The 11,637-nt window shown below is 38.0% G+C and overlaps 1 protein-coding gene across 1 annotated transcript in view; it reads right to left on the bottom strand.

Moving 5' to 3' along the window:
* The window catches only part of LOC148593578 (potassium voltage-gated channel subfamily KQT member 5-like), a gene marked incomplete at its 5' end in the record, with an annotated part of 44,601 nt that extends 34,126 nt beyond the window's left edge, over nucleotides 1–10,475 (bottom strand). The window contains 4 exons of the mRNA XM_088530402.1: nucleotides 845–940; nucleotides 2,611–2,721; nucleotides 9,763–9,888; nucleotides 10,300–10,475. Of these exons, the coding sequence (XP_088386528.1) occupies nucleotides 845–940; nucleotides 2,611–2,721; nucleotides 9,763–9,888; nucleotides 10,300–10,475 (509 nt within the window). The remainder of the gene's footprint in view (nucleotides 1–844; nucleotides 941–2,610; nucleotides 2,722–9,762; nucleotides 9,889–10,299) is intronic.
* Between the last annotated feature and the right edge of the window lie 1,162 nt (nucleotides 10,476–11,637).

An 11,637-nucleotide genomic window follows, 5' to 3' on the forward strand; every position in this document is an offset into this window, starting at 1 on the left:
CAGCTATTTTATTTCGATTTATTTTTTCATTTTTATCAGAATGAAAAAATAGCATATGGGACACATACAAAGCACTCACTATTCCAAGAAAATAAATCAAGATGTTAGAAGACTATTTTCCTTATAAATTACATATTAACTAGCTATTGCCTATTAGGCTAACTATTAACTCTAAATTCAATTATCTAAATTCCCTTCTAATTTAACTATAACTGTAAGTTAAAGAAAATAAATGCTTCAAAGCAGCTGTTAAAACTAGCAGATATCATGCTGCTTTTACTTTTTTCTATTTGCTTTTATTTTTTTTTCTAAAATGTCGATCTGTACCATTCTGTTACTATTGCAGCTGAAACCATTTCAGACAGTCTCAGACATTTCACAATTGCTTCATTTCTACCTTCTAATTTGAATGTCATTGAAAGCAATTTTCTGTACAGGACACTTTTCATTCTCACCAAGTATATCACTCTTGGAGCACTCTCAACACTTTAGTAGTGAAAAGTAATGTAATATAGGTAAGTCAGTATGCTGTCAGTCCAGTTGTCTAGGGATGAATTCTGTATTTCCAAGTAATTCACTAACTGCAATGAGCAAGAAGGCATGTAGTTGACATCCTCTACTTGGTCCCTTGGTCATGGATAGGACTTATGAATGTCACTCAATAATGCTGTATACAGAATTAGAACCACATGGCAGTTACAAGAGAAAGAACAAAGTTATTTCATGGAACCATTCAATCCATCAAACATTATTTCCACAAAACTCTCCAACCTGAAATGATAAAACTGGCTTCAAACATGTATTTAAATCCCCACAATTATCTTTTAATTGATTTCATATTTACCTGAATTAAACTAGCAGCTGGATTCCTTCTTTTCTCAAAGTGTTTCTGACGATGCTGTTCCTGCACTTTTAATGCAAATCCTGAGCCAAGGATGCCCTGCAATACAATACACCACTTTATCATTACATAGGTATCTTTTTTGGTGTTTTTTTCAATGCATGCCCATGATCAATTGCAAAGGCTTTGTGAGGCTTTGTTTGATATGATTACTTCAGAAAACACATTTATTACATTACTTGGCGTAATGGGAGGGCTAGTACAGAGCAATACAGGAGACTCCCTACTGAAATAAGCCCATCTGTGGCTCTACCACTGGCAGCTCATCCTAACCATCACTCGGGCTTGTGCTACACAATGTGGGTGATCAGTCTTTTGCTTTTAAAAAAGTTAGAATATGCCTTGCTTAACAGATTAACATTGTTTCCTCTCACTCCCATCTACATAATCTTCCCTGTTCCTTCAACAGGGTATGAAAAAAGGCTGATGCTAGAATCTTTCCCCTTTTGGTTATTTTTTTTAAATTGAATATGTCAGATGAATTGGACTCCTGCTGAACAGAACTGAAGGCTGAGAACATTTCCCTCCTTTGGCTGCATGGAGTGTAATACTTCTACTGGATATGTCTGCATTGCAAGCAAGAATACTTTCACTTGATTCTTAGTCAGGATAAAGTATATTAGGAAAAAAAGTTCTGACTTCTCTAATACACAAAATTGTTTTTCACACATTATTCCCTGGCAGTCTTGCTAAAACTACCTTTTCTGGGCGTGGTGACTAGGTAACAAAGAAAATTAATTACAGTAGCTGCCATTAAATGTCAAGATTCACAAACAGGTAATGTATTATAATTATAATACACTGTGATATGTCAGAGATACTAAAATACTCTCTATTCTTAAGGTAAGAAAAGCATGTAGTATTCTAGATGATTCAGTACTACCAGTAAATGCTGATTTTTAAGGTTGGCTTGTCTACATGGTTAAAATCAAACGCATTATTTTACCACACATTTTATAATGGTCTATAGATAATGAATCTCAGTATTAAAACACTGATTTTCCACATGTATTATGCTGGATGTAACACAACAAAATAGAAATGTCACTTCTGATTTCATGCTTATTCAATACTCACTTAAAAAAGAAAGAAATTTAGTCTTTCACAGTTGGATACCACACTCAAAAATGAAATGTTATTTCTGGAACTTATTCATTAGATGATTCCCATTTGCATTAAAGTCTTTTTAATATTAATAAAAGTACTAAAAATAAACTGACATGGCTATTTATTAACATTCACAGAAAACAATAATTGCATTTTTGCACTCAACTATGCTAAAATTTGCTTGATTTAATGCCTTCTGCTGCTGTAAACTGATAGTCTGAACATAGTCATACCAGAAAATTTGTTAGAAATATTCCACTTTTTTCAGGACACATTCAGAAAAAGGTATCTGCTGAATTATTTCAAAATTCCAAAAGGAAAGAAGTATAATTCCACAACTGAGATGCAACTCACAAGGAAAGAAAAGAATTTCATCCTTATAAATTCAGGATTATTTACCAGTTTCGTTCTTGCAAGACTCACGATGACAGCAATGACAACAATAGCTACAGTCCTTTCATTTGGACTTCCCCGATGTTGTCACAGATAAAAAAGGCATTAAACAGTTGCTCTTCATGCAGGCAGTATTTTGTATTGTAACAACAGCAGTAGGAGCTACTAGGGTTTCTGTTAGATTTTACAAACTCTGTAAGGATACTCACAGCAGGTAGTGCAAAGAAAGAAATGCCAAGGAGAGCAAATCCTGCAGAAAGCAACCTTCCAAGCCAAGTAAGGGGCGTTTTGTCTCCATAGCCAATGGTTGTCAAGGTGATCTAAAAACAAATGAATGAACATCATGGATTACTGAAGTCTGTCAAAGATTAGCTGGAGATAAAATACATTGCATGAAATATCATTTCCACTAAGTAATTATTCACCACAACATGTGAAATTGTTTCTAAAATAAAAAATCCATAAATATATTGATATGAATTCCTTTTTTTCTGTAACGACTCAACACTATCCATGACTGAATAACACTGAGATAAATAATAGCTATGAGACAAATACCCAAATATGCAATAAATGCAATAAATAAACGTTAAGAATACCAGAGCAGAAGGTTTGCGATCTCAAAATCTAGGCAAATGAATGGAAATGAATCAGGCAGAAAAATTGTCATTTTTGGTACATATAAAAGTGTTCTAAGTATTTTCAGCAAAAACATATAATAAACTGTAGGTATTTGCACAACTATACAAGTATAATTATGCAAAGATCATACTACAAAAATATAATATGGTTGAAAGGAAGCTGAAGTTCACAGTCAAGAGAAAGTCAATGGAAGTGCCAGAAGAAGCTGCATTTTCTATGAACGTATCGTAACATTTTGAAATTGATAATTTTCTGAAACACAAAAAGACCCTAACTGAAAGCTGGAAGGAACCTTAAGAAGTTCTTGATTGCTTCCCCTTCCTTATGACAACTACGGCACTGCTGTCATGAAGACCCAAATACTCCACAGCACATAGGGCTTCTCAGGCTGTTGGACAATACTAGCTCAGATGTCTGGGTGCGTGGGTGGGTGAAAAAGAAACAGGAGGGCACTTGGATCCCTCCATCATTCCTTCTCAGGTGGAGAGTGTTAGCATACCACACATGGATTTTACAGAAACAGTGAAGCAACAACATGGATTATGGCAGAATTTGGAGGGTGCTCCAGAAAAGAAACTTGTTATGATCAACAGTTCATGGAATTGGCCACACATATGTGCTCCATAAGCATGTACTCCTAATGCTACTGGGATCATATTGCTGGTTGTGGTTATTGAGCATATCTCAAAGACACAACAAACCAAATGGCTTCAGGTTTGTTCTGACTTCCTGTCTGCATGTGGTTGGGGGTCTTCACCAACCAAGGGAATGTCCACCAAACAAGTCCTGTGCGGCCTGGCCTAAAAAGTGTGGCAGTCTCAAACTCTGCGACTGTTCCAGCAGGAGAAATTCACTTCTGTGAATTCACTTCACTTCCTTCTTGGGGAGTTCAGATCCTCATGCCTCATGCAAGCGGCATGAGCACAGACACCGAGCTGTGGGCTTCTGCAGTTCAGCTGGAAAGCCGAATGGCTCTGGGCCAGGTGCAGGCACACAATGTTAAAGATAGACAACAACGGATCAAATGCCAAGGATTCCAGGGCCTTTTATTCGTGGAGAGCTTGGTGAAAGATAATTATTTTACATAATGTACCAAATGTGGGCAAGTTCAGGCTCAGCAAATATTCTAGCAGAAGTGAATTCTTCAGAAAAATGCCTTCTTGAGACAATACTTTGCTTCCAGCTTCCTCAAAGTTCATTCCTAGGAAAGATGTCCAAAGCAATTCTATTTAAATAGGGTCAACACAGGACAAAAGAAGCAAAGTGTTTTGGAGGTAATTAGATTTCAACTATTTAGGGCTTTGTAGATAGTAAACAGTGCCTTTAATTGCTCACATTGTTGGGAACAAACTGCGGGTGGAATTTATCCACTAAAAGAGAATCGGTTGCATTAAAGCTGTAGCTGCAATTTCAAGCAGTTCATGAGTCTCAAGTTTCATGTGCTAGCCTGGAGACATCACAGCTCTTACCTGTAATAAAGGCCACCTTAGGTGGCTCCAAGGCACCTGAACCAACTAGCCTCCTTCTGCCACATCACCTGTCACACTCTCCTTGCTCTCTGCTCCCCTGCCCTATCTCTTTTTCCTGGCTTTTGCAGGACTCTTCAGAGAATCAGTGCAACCCAGTAAAGTGGTGAGAATTACCCAGGTTTTTATGCGGTTTGTTTCTGGTATTTTTGTGAATTGAACGTGCTCAGGGAGGGGTCTAACAAGCATGGGTGCCTGCACAAGGCAGTCAGATGAAATGCATTGCTGAGACTGGGCAATAAATAAGGGAGATGGGAATGCATCCCCCTTTTTTTTTTTGGCAGAAGTGAGCTCATGCAACCACACTCTTGGCATGGCAAAAAGGTTTGGTTTGGTTTTCTCTTGTTTTCAGAACAGGGTATTCTCAGCTCTTCTCATTATAGGGCAAGTGCAGAACAGTTTGAAGCTATTAAGACCCAGAGAGTAATGAAGCATTGGAATAAATGAATCCCTGAATAAAAGTTCCTCAAAACTCATTTCCAGGCCAATCATTGTGAAGCAGTTTGAAGCTCTGGAACAAACCCAATTCCTTGGCTTCCATCCAGCTCCCTATCTCTGCCAGACGCTGCAAAGTGCAAGATATCTCCTGCTTGGGTTGACAAGAAGGAAACAGAACTAAGTGTTGTCCATATATTAATGAAATTACCACCTACCAATCTTACAAAGAAATCATAGATAAAGAAATCATAGATAAATTTGAGTCTTTGGGACTTGACATCTGAAAGCAATTCAGAAACAAAAGCCGTGCAGGCCATATCTTTGGATTTTCTCCAAAAAATAACAAGTCCATGTTAAAGTCTTTCTTTTTTCCCCATTCTTTTTAGGTCCGGAAGACTTATTAGTATCAGTCTATGATTAAGACTATTAGTGGGTCCCTTCTCACCTTGAGCTATTTTATCTGAGTAGACCAAGATAGTCTTCATGTGGTCACACAGCTATCAGCACTGTGCGATATTATCTTACTCAACACTACACAGATTGATTTTTCCTTTATATTTGGTGAAGAGAGAAATGGCCAAAGCTCAAAGATAGTTGGAGGGGAATATTGGGGACCTATAGCACAACTACAGTCTTGCAAGACCAACAGCACCTAGGCATCTGCATCAGAAACACCATGTAAGGCCAATATTAAATCTGGGCATGGATGTAGAAGTGGGATAAACAGGGAAGAAATAATTAGGGGCAGGTCGTTTACCTGGAGGGAAACTGGGGTGGGAAAAGGAGGATCAAGAAACAGGAAAAGGGATAGTAAAGTGTACAAATCATCTCCTTCTGGGGGATAGCTGCTGGACAGTCATGTTTGTAATCGATACAGCCTAAATCAGGACAAAAAAACAAACCCGTTGTTCTGACCGCACGACACTCAAAACTGATTTCTAGTGCCATCTGAGATGCCCTTGGACATCTGAAAAGGGACCAGTGGCAGGAGAGACACAGCTTCCCAGTTGGTTGAAAGTCCAACTGATCTTACATGGTGATCTATGTCTGTGTTTAGGCAACTGAAGCACACTCTTATGTAGCTAAATGGATTAGAAAACTCCTGTCTTCCACATCAGATAGAAAATGCTCCATTTGGATTGTTTCTGTAAATGAGTTGTCTGGACAAATCAGCCATGAAAAGCAGTGTCCCCTAGCTAGACTCAAACATCACAAAGACAGAACTGTCCTTCTATTATAACTCCATGCAAGAACCAATAAATAAGCGAATAAGGAGATAATATAATAACGACTGAGATTATGCAACCTCCAATCAGATGAGAATCACGGGATACTCAATGTTTTTTCTTATGTAGCTGTATGTTCTGTTAAAAGCACTTAGCTTTTGAATCTTTAACTGACATTAACTAACTGAAAATATTAAGTTTGTTCCTACTATCATATTAGATGGAAAATGCATCATTAGTATTAACTCATTTGAGCTAGTAATTGTAGCAATTATTGTTGTATTATTCAGTGTAAGTTGTTTTTTTTTCATCTACAGATCAACATGGAATGCCACAGGCATTCTTTACCCAATTGTAACTACTGAATACTACTAGAAAATGGTGCAATATTAAGAAAAATCTTATCTAATATGTCAGATAGACAGGAAGGCAAACCACATTTTCAGGTAAAACTAATTAGCATGCAAACTAAATGTTCCTATAAGCACATTCAGTCCTAGCCAATCTAACAAGTCTCTGAAAATCAGGCATAGCTTGCTTATAAAATGCTTATGTCTTTGAATGGACATAAGCATACATTCTCATTTGAAAATAGTTTGCTCGCCTTATTCTGTTAAATAATTCTAGCTTCCACAGCTACATAAATTCTGCACTTGAACTCTTCATATAACACACACGTTGAGCTGTGTTGAGCAGCACTGGGGAACTCCAGCCATTAGTGTATACCCAGTAGTAACATTAACAAGATGTTGAAACTGCAAGTTGCGCGGTACAATGTGGAATCGCAAATACAGCGCAATATTCTTAGGCAAATTAGTATACTAATTCTTATACTAATTAGTATACTAATACCCCGCCTTTAGTTTCAGTCTAAAACTAGAGGCTTCAAAAACAAGAGTCAGTGAAATGACCATAGCAAGATATGGCTCTCAGATAATCTGAATTAACTGGTGAGTTACATACTGCATGTTGGGTCTGGTCTTATAAGAGCGGCATAAGTGTTTGCAAAAGCATGAAATTTAAGATGGCTATTTGTGACTGACTTCAATGCATTATTTTTTCCATAGAAATTTCACACAAATTAATCTGCATTTTGATAGATACTTTGTGATTTAAGTTAGAGCAACTTTTGCAAATAAACAAATCAATGAAACTAAGCATTGATTTCCCTTAGAATGCCATACAATCTGACCTTTTCAAAATCAGTATGTGGGTTACTCTGGCAGTGAAAACAACCATGACTAAGAAGCACGTTAAGAATTTCCCACATACTGTTTTACATATTATACAAAAATTACTATTATTAAAATGGCAAAGATAGCAGGTAAGGAAGAAAACTGATTTTCAGTGACTTTGTGCACTTAAGCACATTAAAAATATAAATGAATTCTTGTCACACACTGGGGAAAAGAAGAAGCAATATAAAAATGTACAATATACATTATTTTCAGGTTTTTGATTACAATTTGTTGTTTTTTCCTGTTGATGTCAAGAAAAGATTCCTATTTTCTCAGTTTGCACAACTTATCTGACCTATGAGTCACACATTTTCACTTCAAAGTATACAAAATACTTTAAGCACCATTTTATACAGTGATTATTTCTTCGCAGGGTTTTTCCTTAAAAAACAGCAGTCAGCAGGGAGTGGAGAAGAAAATTATCAAACAAAGATCTTGTTTCTACAGCTAGATCCGCCAAGGGAGAGGGACTTGGCTTGATGTGAGCCTGAACTGAGGTCTGAATTTCCCAAGACTTGGCCATCTCTCACTCGGACGTGTTCCCTCACTGGCAGCGGGGCCCAAACCTGCACTTAGTCAAGCTCCCCATCTTTGCAGTGCTCTCTGGGGAGGATACGGTGTTTCCTGAGACATAAAGAGGCTGAAAATGCTTGTCCTCGGGCTGCCCGTGCTGGTGCTCCCATCATCCCAAGCCACCCACTGCCCAACAGCAGCCATGCAGACCCATCGAAGTCAAACCCAGACCTCTGCTCTTTTCAGGAAAGTGAAACTCCTCTTGGATGAGTCAAAATCAACTGCCCGTTAGGATAGAGAAACCACAAAACCAATTGCAGTGGTCTAACTGAGGGCAAAACCTGCTCTGACAGCTCAAGTCAATATGGATCTCACATGCAGAGACTGTGCATGTTGGACTGTGGGATAAGAGCGTGTATTTTATTGGAGATCTGCCTTGACGGTCTAAAGAAAAAAGCTTCAGGAAAGATATTTCTGTATTTTTCTAGATGTGTAAATAAGAGATACTTGGTCTATTTTTTCTAAGCTCCCACTGAAAGCTCAAAAACTACAGTCTCATGGGAAGTCAAGTCACAAATTATTAACCCTTAGGTGAACCAATTTCAAATAAACAAACAAGTTCTAATAGTAGCAAATGACCTTGACATTTGGCAAAAATATAAACAAAACAAGGATTAAGGATTCAATTGTGAAATGTTTTTTCTGTAGTCTCTCATTCCACGGTCTGAATGTGCAAATGCTGCTCAATCCAGATGAAGTTGTCAGCAGAGGTCTGGGCAAACTTCATTTTTACATCCCCTGAAAAGGAGGGGTGGCAAAAGCTGGTTCAGCTCTCACACTTTTCCCAGGAAAACCAATGAGTGCTCTAGGTCATGTCAACATTCATGATCTCATGGGCACCATTTCACTCCCCAGACTCTGCTGGAGCTCATGGCAGTTGTTCTGCTGCGCCAGATCGGGGAAGAAAAAGCAGTTTTACATGACCTGGTAGTTGCTCCGCAACAGATTTTGTAGGGGTAGATTTCCCAAGATGCCTGAGTGACCGCCACACAGTGCAGCATGGGACAAGGGGCTAGCTCAGTACAGGGCATTTTTATTTCCATGAAAACAAAAAACTTATATATTATGACAAAAAAAAAAGGAAAGAAAATTCAAAAACTCGCACCTCGTTCTTCATTGCTCATTTAAAGCCTAGTTTATTTCAACTGACCTGCAAAAGTCGTCAGAAAACACTGCTGAATGTGAATGGGAATATTCTTGTTTTTTTATGTCCAAGGTACAGGGAGAACCAACATCACTCAGAGAGTGTATTTTGATTGCACATTTTCTTCCATTGCAAAACTGATTTAAGAATTTTCCATCATTCTTTCTTTCCTGATGCTTGCTCCTCCTGTATTGCAGCTTACAGCTATCTCACTTGGATCAAGGCAGCTTATCACATTATAAACTGTATTATTACAATATTATTAAAGATGTTACAGTTTATGATATGGGTCAAATTATTGGTCCAAATAGAGGGTCAAAACCAACATGTTTTTTCTCATGGAGGTTCAGTGATCTGGTCTGCAGCAAAAACTGGTAAACAATAACTCTGCATGATGGATAAAACTGAAATATGGATGTGCAAATAAAGAGCTGGAGGAGGGAACTTCTCAGATCAGTCTTCTTTCAGATAAAACAATTTGCTGAAAAGCACCCTAAGTTAAACAGACAATGAGTGAAATGCAAAAGATTGTAGCATATTGGCTAACAAATGCATATTGTTTTTCTGTACTTACTGTGCCCCACCAGAGAGCATCTGCATATGTAGAGAACTGGTTATTTGCATCTTTTTCCACCAGATAAACCAGGAAAGATGAAAAGATGAGTACTAAAAATCCTATGTACCAGGCTGTGATTAATTCCTAGATAAAAGAAATCAGAGATCAATATCCATTTAAAAGACAAAACAGAATGCCATTTCAAGGTAGACACTTAAAAGACCTATATACTCTGAGCAGTTAAAAGTCTAATGCTTTCCAACTGATGCCAGTTTTCTCTAAAAGTAGACCAAATCCTGTAGCTTGACCCTCTAGCAACTCCATCAATGTACATATAATCACAGCAGCACATCAAGTCCAATATTTGCAGCATATTCTAGAAACTGTTAGCCATTTAGCATGGCCTGACATACCTGTGTTAATGCCTACTAATGGATGTTACTTCAGGAAATTTGATGTATTCTACACAAAGCTACTTAATATTTGTTTCTTTGGATTCTTATTGAATCTTGTGAAGAAGTCAGCCAAACAAACCCAGCAGCTAGGATTACATACCTTGCTATGTGCATAAACTACTGAACCTAATAATTTCCAAGTGCCTCCTCTTCGGTCCATGCGCACCATACGAAGGATCTGTAGGAAACGAAGACTTCTCAGTGCTGATGTTGCAAAAATGTTACCCTGAGTTTTTGCAGAAACAACTGCTATTGAAGCGATGAGAACAATGATGTCTGAAAGAAATATATTACAGAAAACATTAATGTCCATGTATCAATCAGTAACACTTATATGTACTTGAGCTGAAGGAGGGGACAAAGAAGAGAGCCCTCCTGCAATGGGCAGGAATCCTAGGCACTGGGAATCCTGGTTGAGTTAGGAGTCAGGATTGGGAGCCTAGAAAGTGGGAACCAAGCGCAGTAATTTTAAAAAGATATGTATAAGAGGAGCAATATTGAAGGATGGTCTGCCTAGGAACTTTGAAGTCTTATGTATCAAACTCTGTAAACCAGTAGATGGACTAGAATGTTTAGCCTTCACATCTTTCCCCATAGTACCTTTCCTAGGAAAAAGGAAAACAGAAGAAAAAAAGAAAGATAAGAAAAAGCAAAGCTGCCTCAGTGACGAGAGTCCAGTAGAAGCATTAGGACTTGCAAATACACATACTTATCTCCTACAAGAACAAACACTATGTGATTTAGGCATATACTAATAAGTTTCTGGACACAACTCCTCTTAGGTACCATTTCCTGGAAAGGAAAAATATAGTGCTGGATACTGAGAAGTATTCTTCCTGCTGGCAACCTGGAAAGTTTTCTGCAGTCCAGCAACTGTTTGGATTTATTTCTTCAGGCCATAGCTTCAAACTGTGAGCTTGAGTGTTTTGCATGAATTAATCAGCTAACTGCCTTGTAAGCCAGAACAGTATTTAAGGAGAGACGAGTAGAAGAAGCAGAGTGACAGTCCATGAACACTGTGAGAAGGCATAATAATCTTTTATGGAACATTTATAAGAAATATGTGGTTTAATTCTTATGATTTTGTCTTTTTTTTTCTCTTTTTAATCTGCAAGTATATTCCAAGCCCACATTTGCTGGTGGAGAACTTCCTGAAAACAAGTTCATGCTGATTTAAGTTTTGCTACTTTTGTGATGGGTATGAATGCTCATTCTGCACCGAGAGAAGTTTCTAAAAATGAGGACTGCCCATACGGTATTCACTAATAGGCCCACACAAGTGAGCAGTGAGGGAGACCTGTTGTACCTACAAGCAGGACACAGTTTCCCTAGTATATTCCAATATAGCAGGAGATAGCCTTGTTTCATTCTGCTTTGCCATCGAAGTAAGTTGAGGTCCAAACATCCTTGCTTGCAAATATCATGGCTTCCTCTGGAC

Source organism: Tinamus guttatus, unplaced genomic scaffold (genome assembly GCF_059628265.1).
Source record: "Tinamus guttatus ecotype Peru unplaced genomic scaffold, ASM5962826v1 Tinamus_guttatus_pri_ptg000371l, whole genome shotgun sequence".
NCBI lineage: Eukaryota > Metazoa > Chordata > Aves > Tinamiformes > Tinamidae > Tinamus > Tinamus guttatus.